The sequence below is a fragment of the Littorina saxatilis genome, linkage group LG16 (assembly GCF_037325665.1).
Source record: "Littorina saxatilis isolate snail1 linkage group LG16, US_GU_Lsax_2.0, whole genome shotgun sequence".
Lineage (NCBI taxonomy): Eukaryota > Metazoa > Mollusca > Gastropoda > Littorinimorpha > Littorinidae > Littorina > Littorina saxatilis.
In genome coordinates this window covers 48930967-48946563 of record NC_090260.1, presented here as the reverse complement: position 1 = coordinate 48946563, position 15597 = coordinate 48930967, and the positions used below count along the sequence as shown (strand labels likewise).

Below are 15597 nucleotides of genomic sequence, written 5' to 3'. Positions count from 1 at the left end.
TTCAAATCTTTTTTCTCAGAAATATGAAATATGGCCACTGAGAAAAAACAGTTAGGTGACAAAGGGAAAAAAAATTGTATATTCTAATTCTGGATGACTCCTCTACATACAACAACGATTTGCGGGAAATTATTAACTTATGTAAAATTCTGGTGAATAATCTTCTTTTTTTTTTCTTCGTTCATGGGCTGAAACTCCCACGTTCACTCATATTTCTGCACGCATGGATTTTCACGTGTATGACTGTTTGCATACTGCCATTCTGACAGCATACGCCGATTTTGGGGGAAGCATGCTGGATAATTTCTGTTTCCATAACCCACCGAACTCTGACATGGGTTACAGGATCTTTTCCGTGCACACTTGGCCTTGTGCTTGCGTGTACACACGAAACGGGAGATAAGTCACAAGCAGGTTTGCAAATAAGTTGACCTGGGAGATTGGAAAAATCTCCACCCTTAACCCAACAGACGGACACGGCCGGGATTTGAACTCACGATGAATAATCACTGCACATCAGGTTGAACTCACAGGTCTCTCCACCCTTAACCCAACAGACGGCTACGGCCGGGATTTGAACTCACGGTGAATAATCACTACACATGCACTTTGCAAAGCGATACAGATGATTAAACTCACGGTGAATAATCACTACACATGCACTTTGCAAAGCGATACAGATGATTAAACTCACGGGTATTTCACAGGTCTCTCCGTCCTTCTCATTGATATGAACGTTACCAAAGTGCAGCACCGCGGAGAATATCTGCAGGATCATCATCTGATCCTTGTCGGAGAAACCTGAAAGATACACATCATTGATACACACATACTGGTTCAACACAATCACTTACTTGAATGCATGCACACTTTTACAGACTCACAGGTAGACACACACACAAGCATCAGACACAACCTAATCTCTCTCTCTCTCTCTGTCTCTCTCTCTCTCTCTCTCTCTCTCTCTCTCTCTCTCTCTCTCTCTCTCTCTCTCTTCTCTCTCTCTCTCTCTCTCTCTCTCTCTCTCTCTTCTCTCTCTCTCTCTCTCTCTCTCTCTCTCTCTCTCTCTCTCTCTCTCTCTCTCTCTCTCTCTCTCTCTCTCTCTCTCTCTCTCTCTCTCTCTCTCTCTCTCTCTCTGTCTGCCTGTCTCTCTCTCTCTCACACACACACACACCCATAAACAAGTGCGCAAAGCTGTACACATACATGTACACACACACACAAACATATACAAAAACCAGTGCACAAAGCTATACATACACACACATGAAACACGCACACACACACAGACGAGATTGCACAAAGCTGCACACACACACACACACAAACACACACACACACACACACACACACACACAAACACACACACACACAAACACACACACACACAAACACCCACACACACACACCCACACAAACTCCCCCTCAAACAATAATAACAAAAGCACACCAAAGAACAAACACCACGAGACAAACAAATAAAAGAGAAAAGAAAGAACAGCTCACCTAGCGTTGTGAGAGAAAGAACAGCTCACCTAGCGTTGTGAGAGAAAGAACAGCTCACCTAGCGTTGTGAGAGACAGAACAGCTCACCTAGCGTTGTGAGAGACAGAACAGCTCACCTAGCGTTGTGAGAGAAAGAACAGCTCACCTAGCGTTGTGAGAGAAAGAACAGCTCACCTAGCGTTGTGAGAGACAGAACAGCTCACCTAGCGTTGTGAGAGACAGAACAGCTCACCTAGCGTTGTGAGAGACAGAACAGCTCACCTAGCGTTGTGAGAGAAAGAACAGCTCACCTAGCGTTGTGAGAGAAAGAACAGCTCACCTAGCGTTGTGAGAGACAGAACAGCTCACCTAGCGTTGTGAGAGAAAGAACAGCTCACCTAGCGTTGTGAGAGAAAGAACAGCTCACCTAGCGTTGTGAGAGAAAGAACAGCTCACCTAGCGTTGTGAGAGACAGAACAGCTCACCTAGCGTTGTGAGAGAAAGAACAGCTCACCTAGCGTTGTGAGAGAAAGAACAGCTCACCTAGCGTTGTGAGAGAAAGAACAGCTCACCTAGCGTTGTGAGAGAAAGAACAGCTCACCTAGCGTTGTGAGAGAAAGAACAGCTCACCTAGCGTTGTGAGAGACAGAACAGCTCACCTAGCGTTGTGAGAGACAGAACAGCTCACCTAGCGTTGTGAGAGACAGAACAGCTCACCTAGCGTTGTGAGAGACAGAACAGCTCACCTAGCGTTGTGAGAGAAAGAACAGCTCACCTAGCGTTGTGAGAGAAAGAACAGCTCACCTAGCGTTGTGAGAGAAAGAACAGCTCACCTAGCGTTGTGAGAGAAAGAACAGCTCACCTAGCGTTGTGAGAGAAAGAACAGCTCACCTAGCGTTGTGAGAGAAAGAACAGCTCACCTAGCGTTGTGAGAGACAGAACAGCTCACCTAGCGTTGTGAGAGAAAGAACAGCTCACCTAGCGTTGTGAGAGAAAGAACAGCTCACCTAGCGTTGTGAGAGAAAGAACAGCTCACCTAGCGTTGTGAGAGAAAGAACAGCTCACCTAGCGTTGTGAGAGAAAGAACAGCTCACCTAGCGTTGTGAGAGAAAGAACAGCTCACCTAGCGTTGTGAGAGAAAGAACAGCTCACCTAGCGTTGTGAGAGAAAGAACAGCTCACCTAGCGTTGTGAGAGCTTCGCGTGTCCTCCTTAACTCTTTGGCATCGTCAACATCCCGGATCTCCGGCAACCCGCCTTGACTGGTGAAGTAAAAGTCATCCGCTGGCCCTGAAAACACACACACACTGTATAGATACTGTCCAACCTGTCCTGGCGACCACCTCTTAACCACCTCTCAATAACCACCTCTCAATAACGCCCACCTGCCAACAAAGACCACCCCAAAAGATCCCTGATGATTTTGTTCTCTCGATATCTTCTTCTTCGTTCATGGGCTGAAACTCCCACGTTCACTCATGTTTTTGCACGAGTGGATTTTTACGTTTATGATCGCTTTTACCCTGCCATTCAGGCAGCCATTCGCCGCTTTCTGGGGATGCATGCTTGCTCCTGTCCCTCTCGATATCATTCACCTTTCCATAGCGACCAACAAGCAACCCAAACACTCAGCCCAGTGGAACACCCTTTTACACTCCCCCCCCCCCCCCCCCCCCTTCAAGACCTTACACAGGGGCGGACGAGGGGGGGGGGGGGGGGGGGGTTCTGGGGTTTCCGGAAACCCCCCCCCCCCAGCCAAAAAAATAAAAATATTTTTGTGTGTTTTTTGGGGTTGAGTTTCAATTTTTGGGGTATTAATCAGTGACAAAATCTGCTGCCTGAAACTGGTAATGATCATCCTCAGATTGCACAAGATTGCACCATTTTGCATACTTCGCGCCTTCACACCCATATCTTCACAATATACTTTTGGAAACCCCCCCCATAAAATGAACTGATCCGCCCCTGCTACATGTTCAGATGTTCTGTTCACAACCTTTGTAAATGTACATGCATTTTAACACTCTCTCCTTATATTTCTATCGGTGAAACTAATTTGTATTCCATATATGTAAACCATGTGGTTGTTATGTCCATGTACCTATACTATATTGTAAAATATCAGAAAAATGATATATAGACTTTTTTTTTTGGGGGGGTAATACAAAAATAAAACATCCACACAAAAAAAAACACTCTCTCCTTTTATAGGACGTGATTTTCTCATATGTTTGTCGGTATTAACCCTTTGGCTGGTTGTCGCGACATATGTCGCGCTACTTTACGTATACTGTCACCTGGTTGTCACGACATATGTTGCGCTACTGGCTCAGTCTGTTTGGTAGGTTCCGATTACCTCCCATGGATGCGAAAACCTATATCATATGTGTGACCCTCCACCACGGAATGAGTCGCATGTCACCTTTGCATGATTTTCATATTTTTACATTTTCCTAAAGAGTTTTTTATGCTCTATCCAGTGGTAAAAACCGTTTTTAGAAAAGAGCGAAAACTGTTCGAGTTATAAGCCTGTGACTAAGGTGACCCTCACACTGTTACCAGACACTCCCCGGACTTATATTAAGCCTAGCGCAGAACCGCGCGAGGTGACATGCGACTCATTCTGTAGTGGAGGGTCACATATGACCGTTTTTCTTTATTTTTCTCTCTGTTAATTGACCAGTGGCTATGTAACATGTGTTAGAGAATTGCACCAGTGCAAGGGTTAACATGGGGTCCCACCGTAATGACCTACACTCATTTTTCTTTTCATTTTCATTACTTTATTGTCCCATCGCTGGGAAATTCGGGTCGCTTCCTCCCAGTGGAAAGCTAGCAGCAACGGAGTCGCGCTACCCAGGTGTCTGCGTGTTTAGGTGTATTCAGCCACCTGCACTTATGGCAGAATGACCAAGGTCTTTTACGTGCCATTGTGATGACACGGGGGTGGGACATGGTTTTCGTCTCTGGGTCTGCACATAAAGTTGACCCGTGTCCGTCAAGAGAGTGGTGCAGCACAAGTTAAGTGGCTGCGACTTACCCAGGCTAAATTTGGCGTAAGCTGATTCGTTGGCCGAGGCACACAGCTGGTAGAATATATGGTAGTTCCTCTCCTCCGGCGCTTGGAACACAACCCTGAGAGAAAAACAGTTAAAACAACCATGTACAGGAATGGCCAAATCATCCGCCCGGTCGTAAAAAATCCGTTCGGCTAGTAAAATCCGCCTGGCAACTCGCCCGGCTAGCCAGTGAAAATTCTGATCAAATGCAACATTTTTGGTTGTAATATCAAGTTTCAAATCAGATGGAGCAACTTTAGTATGCACCGAGCCAGCGAAATTTCTGGCTGACTAGTGACTCTCTTGTCGTTGCTCACCCAGCTGGCGAGTTAACATTTTGGAATTTTGGTGAAGGTTAAACAATACTGATTTCAATTGTCTTCAGTAATTCTAGGCCAACAACAAATACCATGCTATGTTGACAAGCCTTACCTGGACTTTTCCAGCAAGTAGGTGCGCATGTTGGCTCCCACAATGGCGTGCAGTTTGTTAAAGCTGATCTCAATGTACTTGCCAAAGCGACTGCTGTTGTCGTTCCTCGTAGTCTTGGCGTTTCCAATGGCCTGCACACAACAAGGGGAGATAATGTCAGCAATCGTCTTCTTCTTCTTCCTCGTTCATGGGCTGAAACTCCCATGTTCACTCATGTTTTTGCACGAGTGGGTTTTTACGTGTATGACCCGTTTTTACCTCGCTATTCAGGAAGCCATACACCTCTTTCGGGGGAGAACGTCAGCAATAAGTCATCAATTAAGACAATGATAATAAGCAGAAACATTGTGAACAGGAAGAAAGGATAAGCAAATCGAACCCACAAAGGTTTCCACACTTCTTCAGTTTTGTTATTTGTACTGGACATTACTTGTTCAAATTGAGGAGACTGCCCTGCTGGTTTGGGAATAGGGAAAGGAACTGACAATGTTGGTACAGTGAGACCCCCCTCTTCAGACCTCCAAACATTTAGAACAACCAGGTCTTAAAATGCGGGTTTGAACCTTCAGTTTATTTATTCTTCCAGTTCAAGAGGAGACAAGGAAGACAAAGAAAAGATGGACAGACAACACTGCAGAGTGGAGTGGGAAAAGATGGACAGACAACACTGCAGAGTGGAGTGGGAAAAGATGGACAGACAACACTGCAGAGTGGGAAAAGATGGACAGACAACATTGCAGAGTGGAGTGGAAAAAGATGGACAGACAACATTGCAGAGTGGAGTGGAAAAAGATGGACAGACAACATTGCAGAGTGGAGTGGGAAAAGATGGACAGACAACATTGCAGAGTGGAGTGGGAAAAGATGGACAGACAACACTGCAGAGTGGAGTGGGAAAAGATGGACAGACAACATTGCAGAGTGGAGTGGGAAAAGATGGACAGACAACATTGCAGAGTGGAGCGGGAAAAGATGGACAGACAACTTTGCAGAGTGGAGTGGGAAAAAGATGGACAGACAACATTGCAGAGTGGAGTGGGAAAAGATGGACAGACAACATTGCAGAGTGGAGTGGGAACAGATGGACAGACAACATTGCAGAGTGGAGTGGGAAAAGATGGACAGACAACAATGCAGAGTGGAGTGGGAAAAGATGGACAGACAACATTGCAGAGTGGAGTGGGAAAAGATGGACAGACAACATTGCAGAGTGGAGTGGGAAAAGATGGACAGACAACATTGCAGAGTGGAGTGGGAAAAGATGGACAGACAACACTGCAGAGTGGAGTGGGAAAAGATGGACAGACAACATTGCAGAGTGGAGTGGGAAAAGATGGACAGACAACACTGCAGAGTGGAGTGGAAAAAGATGGACAGACAACACTGCAGAGTGGAGTGGGAAAAGATGGACAGACAACATTGCAGAGTGGAGTGGGAAAAGATGGACAGACAACATTGCAGAGTGGAGTGGGAAAAGATGGACAGACAACACTGCAGAGTGGGAAAAGATGGACAGACAACATTGCAGAGTGGAGTGGGAAAAGATGGACAGACAACATTGCAGAGTGGGAAAAGATGGACAGACAACATTGCAGAGTGGAGTGGGAAAAGATGGACAGACAACATTGCAGAGTGGAGTGGGAAAAGATGGACAGACAACATTGCAGAGTGGAGTGGGAAAAGATGGACAGACAACATTGCAGAGTGGAGTGGGAAAAGATGGACAGACAACATTGCAGAGTGGAGTGGAGTGGGAAAAGATGGACAGACAACACTGCAGAGTGGAGTGGGAAAAGATGGACAGACAACACTGCAGAGTGGAGTGGGAAAAGATGGACAGACAACACTGCAGAGTGGAGTGGGAAAAGATGGACAGACAACATTGCAGAGTGGAGTGGGAAAAGATGGACATAACACTGCAGAGTGGAGTGGGAAAAGATGGACAGACAACATTGCAGGGTGGAGTGGGAAAAGATGGACAGACAACATTGCAGAGTGGAGTGGGAAAAGATGGACAGACAACATTGCAGAGTGGAGTGGGAAAAGATGGACAGACAACATTGCAGAGTGGAGTGGGAAAAGATGGACAGACAACATTGCAGAGTGGAGTGGGAAAAGATGGACAGACAACATTGCAGAGTGGAGTGGGAACAGATGGACAGACAACATTGCAGAGTGGAGTGGGAACAGATGGACAGACAACATTGCAGAGTGGAGTGGGAACAGATGGACAGACAACATTGCAGAGTGGAGTGGGAAAAGATGGACAGACAACATTGCAGAGTGGAGTGGGAACAGATGGACAGACAACATTGCAGAGTGGAGTGGGAACAGATGGACAGACAACAGTGCAGAGTGGAGTGGGAAAAGATGGACAGACAACATTGCAGAGTGGAGTGGGAAACGATGGACAGACAACATTGCAGAGTGGAGCGGGAAAAGATGGACAGACAACATTGCAGAGTGGAGTGGGAAAAGATGGACATAACACTGCAGAGTGGAGTGGGAAAAGATGGACAGACAACAGTGCAGAGTGGAGTGGGAAAAGATGGACAGACAACATTGCAGAGTGGAGTGGGAAAAGATGGACATAACACTGCAGAGTGGAGTGGGAAAAGATGGACAGACAACATTGCAGGGTGGAGTGGGAAAAGATGGACAGACAACATTGCAGAGTGGAGTGGGAAAAGATGGACAGACAACATTGCAGAGTGGAGTGGGAAACGATGGACAGACAACATTGCAGAGTGGAGCGGGAAAAGATGGACAGACAACATTGCAGAGTGGAGTGGGAAAAGATGGACAGACAACATTGCAGAGTGGGGTGGGAAAAGATGGACAGACAACATTGCAGAGTGGAGTGGAAAAAGATGGACAGACAACATTGCAGAGTGGAGTGGGAAAAGATGGACAGACAACATTGCAGAGTGGAGTGGGAAAAGATGGACAGACAACATTGCAGAGTGGAGTGGGAAAAGATGGACAGACAACATTGCAGAGTGGAGTGGGAACAGATGGACAGACAACATTGCAGAGTGGAGTGGGAAAAGATGGACAGACAACACTGCAGAGTGGAGTGGGAAAAGATGGACAGACAACATTGCAGAGTGGAGTGGGAAAAGATGGACAGACAACATTGCAGAGTGGAGTGGGAAAAGATGGACAGACAACATTGCAGAGTGGAGTGGGAAAAGATGGACAGACAACATTGCAGAGTGGAGTGGGAAAAGATGGACAGACAACATTGCAGAGTGGAGTGGGAAAAGATGGACAGACAACATTGCAGAGTGGAGCGGGAAAAGATGGACAGACAACATTGCAGAGTGGAGCGGGAAAAGATGGACAGACAACATTGCAGAGTGGAGTGGGAAAAGATGGACAGACAACATTGCAGAGTGGAGTGGGAAAAGATGGACAGACAACATTGCAGAGTGGAGTGGGAAAAGATGGACAGACAACATTGCAGAGTGGAGTGGGAAAAGATGGACAGACAACACTGCAGAGTGGAGTGGGAAAAGATGGACAGACAACATTGCAGAGTGGAGTGGGAAAAGATGGACAGACAACATTGCAGAGTGGAGTGGGAAAAGATGGACAGACAACATTGCAGAGTGGAGTGGGAAAAGATGGACAGACAACATTGCAGAGTGGAGTGGGAAAAGATGGACAGACAACATTGCAGAGTGGAGCGGGAAAAGATGGACAGACAACATTGCAGAGTGGAGTGGGAAAAGATGGACAGACAACATTGCAGAGTGGAGTGGGAACAGATGGACAGACAACATTGCAGAGTGGAGTGGGAAAAGATGGACAGACAACATTGCAGAGTGGAGTGGGAACAGATGGACAGACAACATTGCAGAGTGGAGTGGGAACAGATGGACAGACAACAATGCAGAGTGGAGTGGGAAAAGATGGACAGACAACATTGCAGAGTGGAGTGGGAAAAGATGGACAGACAACATTGCAGAGTGGAGTGGGAAAAGATGGACAGACAACATTGCAGAGTGGAGCGGGAAAAGATGGACATAACACTGCAGAGTGGAGTGGGAAAAGATGGACAGACAACAGTGCAGAGTGGAGTGGGAAAAGATGGACAGACAACATTGCAGAGTGGAGTGGGAAAAGATGGACATAACACTGCAGAGTGGAGTGGGAAAAGATGGACAGACAACATTGCAGGGTGGAGTGGGAAAAGATGGACAGACAACATTGCAGAGTGGAGTGGGAAAAGATGGACAGACAACATTGCAGAGTGGAGTGGGAAAAGATGGACAGACAACATTGCAGAGTGGAGTGGGAAAAGATGGACAGACAGCATTGCAGAGTGGAGTGGGAAAAGATGGACAGACAACACTGCAGAGTGGGAAAAGATGGACAGACAACATTGCAGAGTGGAGTGGGAAAAGATGGACAGACAACATTGCAGAGTGGAGTGGGAACAGATGGACAGACAACATTGCAGAGTGGAGTGGGAAAAGATGGACAGACAACATTGCAGAGTGGAGTGGGAACAGATGGACAGACAACATTGCAGAGTGGAGTGGGAACAGATGGACAGACAACAGTGCAGAGTGGAGTGGGAAAAGATGGACAGACAACATTGCAGAGTGGAGTGGGAAAAGATGGACAGACAACATTGCAGAGTGGAGTGGGAAAAGATGGACAGACAACATTGCAGAGTGGAGTGGGAAAAGATGGACATAACACTGCAGAGTGGAGTGGGAAAAGATGGACAGACAACAGTGCAGAGTGGAGTGGGAAAAGATGGACAGACAACATTGCAGAGTGGAGTGGGAAAAGATGGACATAACACTGCAGAGTGGAGTGGGAAAAGATGGACAGACAACATTGCAGGGTGGAGTGGGAAAAGATGGACAGACAACATTGCAGAGTGGAGTGGGAAAAGATGGACAGACAACATTGCAGAGTGGAGTGGGAAAAGATGGACAGACAACATTGCAGAGTGGAGTGGGAAAAGATGGACAGACAACATTGCAGAGTGGGAAAAGATGGACAGACAACATTGCAGAGTGGGAAAAGATGGACATACAACACTGCAGAGTGGAGTGGAAAAAGATGGACAGACAACATTGCAGAGTGGGAAAAGATGGACAGACAACATTGCAGAGTGGAGTGGGAAAAGATGGACAGACAACATTGCAGAGTGGAGTGGGAAAAGATGGACAGACAACATTGCAGAGTGGAGCGGGAAAAGATGGACAGACAACATTGCAGAGTGGAGTGGGAAAAGATGGACAGACAACATTGCAGAGTGGAGTGGGAACAGATGGACAGACAACATTGCAGAGTGGAGTGGGAAAAGATGGACAGACAACATTGCAGAGTGGAGTGGGAACAGATGGACAGACAACATTGCAGAGTGGAGTGGGAACAGATGGACAGACAACAGTGCAGAGTGGAGTGGGAAAAGATGGACAGACAACATTGCAGAGTGGAGTGGGAAAAGATGGACAGACAACATTGCAGAGTGGAGTGGGAAAAGATGGACAGACAACATTGCAGAGTGGAGTGGGAAAAGATGGACATAACACTGCAGAGTGGAGTGGGAAAAGATGGACAGACAACAGTGCAGAGTGGAGTGGGAAAAGATGGACAGACAACATTGCAGAGTGGAGTGGGAAAAGATGGACATAACACTGCAGAGTGGAGTGGGAAAAGATGGACAGACAACATTGCAGGGTGGAGTGGGAAAAGATGGACAGACAACATTGCAGAGTGGAGTGGGAAAAGATGGACAGACAACATTGCAGAGTGGAGTGGGAAAAGATGGACAGACAACATTGCAGAGTGGAGTGGGAAAAGATGGACAGACAACATTGCAGAGTGGAGTGGGAAAAGATGGACAGACAACATTGCAGAGTGGAGTGGGAAAAGATGGACAGACAACATTGCAGAGTGGAGTGGGAAAAGATGGACAGACAACACTGCAGAGTGGGAAAAGATGGACAGACAACATTGCAGAGTGGAGTGGTAAAAAGATGGACAGACAACATTGCAGAGTGGAGTGGGAAAAGATGGACAGACAACATTGCAGAGTGGAGTGGGAAAAAGATGGACAGACAACACTGCAGAGTGGAGTGGGAAAAGCTTTGCGACAAGCCAGAAGATTGCTCACAGCCGTAAGAGGTGGTGCCAGCCAGTGTCGCGCTCGTCTTTCTTTTCTTTCTTTTTTTGGTGTTTAACGTCCTTTTCAACCACGAAGGTTATATCGCGACGGGGGAAGGGGGGAGATGGGATAGAGCCACTTGTCAACTGTTTCTTGTTCACAAAAGCACCAATCAAAAATTTGCTCCAGGGGCCTGCAAGTTTCCAGTACAAAGGACTTAACATTTCTTACATACTGCTTGTAGCGCTCGTCGGGAGGGTTAGCAGATCAATGACAAGAGACTAGAAGAGGTATTTACGAGTGGCTTTAGGGGCCATCACCTTTTTAGCTGAAGGGTTCTAAATTGCGATTTTAAGGTCACCTATTAGGAACATCTTTAGCTATCAAGGTTGTAACCTTGCTTCTTGCTCTGTACGCATGCGCACATAAACCCTTAGGCAACAACAACAAAAAAAAGTCTGTTTACGGTAACCCGACCCTGGGACAGGCTGATCTTTCTTAACCCAGTGTGGGATTTTCAGTGGGGCGACCACCCCCAACCCAGCGCGTCCCCGGGTGGCGGATAGGGGAACGGTCTTCAGATATGGAGATCAGCCGCTTGCGGCCGCGGACCAAACTGGCTCCGGGTGGGATCCCGGAAAATCCTCCCCCCTGTGCTCTCAGGGTAGGACGTACGGGCCATGAGCTAAGGGTGAGGTAACCCCGACAGAAAACCCCGAATGCTGAAGACGGAGGACCCGGGCCGCACGGCGCATTCTAACAAACCACGGGTACACGCACTTACGCAAATGATGACACAATCAACCAGCACAGATGGAAATGGCGCTCGCCCATTGAGGACCCCCCAGGGTGGAGCAGCGTCGGGTCCCATGCCTCAAAGGGACCCAGCCCCAACTACTGGAGGTCCCTCCCGTCCGTCTTGTCACGCCAGGGGACGCGGGAGGAAAGTGACTGGCACCACCACAACCAGGAAGAAACCCAGTCAGCAGCGACCTTTTCAGGTCATGCACTGGAACGCAGAAAGTATCCTGAACAAGAAGACAGAGTTGGAGCATATCCTGCATGAGAAGAACATCAACATCTGCTGTATTCAGGAGACGCACCTGACACCCCAAAAGTCCTTCAAAGTGAGAGGCTACCAATGCCTTAGGTCCGACAGAACAGACCGAAGCAAAGGAGGAATCCTGACCCTCATCAGGAACAACATCAATGCCTGTTTGATAGAAACGCACATGGAGGACTCCGAATATCAGGTGATTCGAATCCAGACGAAGACATCAGAATTCCATCTTGTCAACTTCTACTGCCCCAATGATAGACACCTCGCCCTTGACACGATCCCTGCAAAGGCCTCCAACTTCATCGTGGTGGGTGACTTCAACAGTCATTCACAGAGTTGGGGATATGACCACCTGGATCGGAGAGGAGAAGAGGTGGAGAACTGGCAGGACGACAAAGGTCTCATCCTTTTGAACAGTCCCTTTGACTGCCCTACATTCTACTCCAGAAGATGGCACACTACATCAACTCCTGACCTAGCCTTCTGCACAGAAGACATGCACCAGCTAACCAGCAGAGAGGTCGGAGAACAGCTAGGTGGAAGTGACCATCGGCCAGTCTTTTTGACCCTGGGCATGGAGTCCTGCACTGAAGCTTCTTTCCCACGGTGGAACTACAAAAGAGCGAACTGGTTCCTCTTTAGACACCGCACCAGCGAACTCACCAAAGACATCAGAGTCGAGGGTCGAGACATCAACATGGTGGCGAAGGACTTCAACATGAGCATCCTCAGAGCAGCGCGTGAGTCCATTCCCAGGGGTGCCAGGAGAGACTATAAGCCCTACTGGAGCAATGAATTGCAGGAACTGGATGATGATCTGGCAGACGCCAGAAGGGAAGCAGAAGTCAACCCGTCACAAAACAACAACATCCGCCTCCAGGAAGCCAAAGCCAAATTTCTCAAAAAGAAGCTACAGGCAAGACGGAGAAGCTGGCAAGAGAAAACAAGCTCTCTGAACCTTGAGAAGGATGGCAGAAAGCTCTGGAGGCTCACCAAGCAGTTGAATGATGAGAACACCAGCAGAGGAAAGATCACATTAGAAGAGAACGGGAAGGTGCTAACTGGAAAGCATGCTGCCAACCAATTTGCTGAAAGCTATGCAGCTGAGAGCAACCTCCATGTTAGCCCAGAGAAACAGAGAGAAGCAAGAAGAGAGAAAAGAGAGAGACCTGCCAGACAGTCGACAGTGGACGCCATGAGTCAACCACTCACACTCCACGAGCTGCACTCAGCTCTGAAAAAGTCAAAGGCGAAGAAGTCCCCTGGCCCAGACGGCATCACCAACGAGATGCTAACCCACCTTGGTAGTGCAGCAGAGAACAAGCTACTCGAGGTCTTCAACAGCAGCTGGCAAGAAGGATCGCTACCACAACTCTGGCGAGAAGCGATCATGATCCCCATCTTAAAAAAAGGGAAGGATCCAAAGAAGGCCACCAGCTATCGCCCAATCAGCCTCACCAGCTGTGTTGTGAAGACCCTGGAGAGAATTGTGAACGAGCGCCTCAGGTGGTACCTGGAATCCAGGAACCTCCTCGCCCCTGAGCAAGCTGGATTCCGACAGTTCCGCAGCACTGAAGATCAGGTCACTTACCTGGCGCAAGAAGTTGAAGATGCCTTTCAGGAACAGAAGCTGGTCTTTGTCACCTGGATAGATCTTCAGAAGGCCTTTGACAAGGTCTGGAAAGATGGACTCCTTGTAAAACTGCTGAGGAAAGGCGTGTCCAGCAACATGTACCAGTGGATTCGCTCTTACCTCTATAACCGCAGGGCAAGAGTTGACGTCGACCAGACCAAAAGCAAGAAGTTCCTCCTTCGTCATGGCGTCCCTCAGGGCGGAGTCCTCTCCCCCACACTCTTCCTTCTCTTCATCGACGATCTGGTGTCTGAGATGCCCAAGGGGATCAAAGCTGCTCTCTACGCAGACGACCTTGTGATCTGGTGCAAGGAGGAGCACGCAAGTACTGCCACCTACAGAATGCAGCAAGCGGCAGATAGGCTGAACGCATGGGCAGAAGATTGGTGCGTCTCCATCAACAAGGAGAAATCCTCCACCACCCTATTCACACTGTCGCCAAAGCAGAAAGCCGGAACCATTAGGCTTGGTGGAACTCCTCTGAGAGAGGATGAAGAAGCAACGTACCTTGGTGTCACCTTTGACAGGCGGCAGACCTGGAAACCACACATTGCACAGGCAGAGACGAAGGCCCGGCGCAAGCTAGCCATACTCAGGAAGCTGGCAGGTACCACCTGGGGAGCGAACGAGAAGATACTGAAGACAGTATACCAGGGAACAATCAGACCCCACCTCGAGTACGGCTCCACAGCGTGGTCAACCTCAGCCAAGACAAACCTGCAGACCCTTGACCGTGTGCAAAACCAGGCCCTCCGACTCATCACTGGTGCAATGAAATCCACGCCCATCAAGGAAATGGAGAAGCTTACCACCATCCAACCCCTCTGTCAGAGAAGAGAAGCCAAGACTATGGTACAGGCCGAGAAGCTCAAGTGCCTACCCGACCACCCCATGAAGCACAGACTGAGCAACCTCACCAAGAACCGGCTTAAACGGAGCAGTTTTGTACACGAGAGCAAGAGACTTTCTCGACAGTACAGGGAAGTCCTTCCACAGAACACTCTACCTCTGACTCAAGAAGAAGAGGAAACCCCCAAGGCAACAGAGAAACCAGGCATCCAGATCTGCACCAGTGTTCCACATGTTACCTCAGGAGAAGATCAGAATGACACAGCTCGACAGGCACTCACCTTAGCCCTGATCGACGAACAGTACCCAAAAGAGGCGTGGATCCATGTATACACCGATGGATCAGCAACTAACGCCGTGCTCAATGGAGGTGCAGGCATTCTCATTCAGTTCCCTGGGGGACATACAGCTACATCCAGCGTTGCCACTGGCAAACACTGCACAAACTATAAAGCAGAAGCAGAAGCTCTCATGCAGGCCGCCTCCTTCGTTCAGGACTACGCAGACCCTTGCTACCAAGTTGTCTTCCTCTCGGACGCCCTTTCAGTCCTTCAGGCCCTAGAGAACGACAAACTCCCACAGCCAGTGATGTTCCCAGGGGTCGGCCCTCGGCCCTGGGCCGGATACCTTGGTCTAATGACCGGTACTTTGTGTCTCTGGCGGACAAATGTCCGATAAGTTTATGTCAGAGACGGACACTGACCGATCGTTTTATTGCCACGTCGGACATGGCAACATTGATCCGTTTATTTAGATCAGGCATCAGATGATACGTCTCCTAATCTCCGAATCGGCAACGTCTTCTGTTGTTTGGTTTAGTAACTTCGCCGTTTGAAGACCGCGCAGTTTAAGAATTTCCGAAAGTTCAACTTCAGGTTGTATAGATTCTAGAAACTGCGAATGCGATCATGCCGCCTGCGAAGAAATTGAAACCGGACACTATATGCTGT

General features: G+C 48.3%; 1 protein-coding gene across 1 annotated transcript in view; it reads right to left on the bottom strand.

Annotated features, from left to right (window-relative positions):
- The window catches only part of LOC138950044 (unconventional myosin-Va-like), a 63434-nt gene that overhangs the window by 16373 nt on the left and 31464 nt on the right, over positions 1-15597 (bottom strand). The window contains exons 7-10 of the mRNA XM_070321828.1: positions 4976-5106; positions 4525-4619; positions 2667-2774; positions 695-801 (exon numbers count right to left, since the gene is read on the bottom strand). Of these exons, the coding sequence (XP_070177929.1) occupies positions 695-801; positions 2667-2774; positions 4525-4619; positions 4976-5106 (441 nt within the window). The remainder of the gene's footprint in view (positions 1-694; positions 802-2666; positions 2775-4524; positions 4620-4975; positions 5107-15597) is intronic.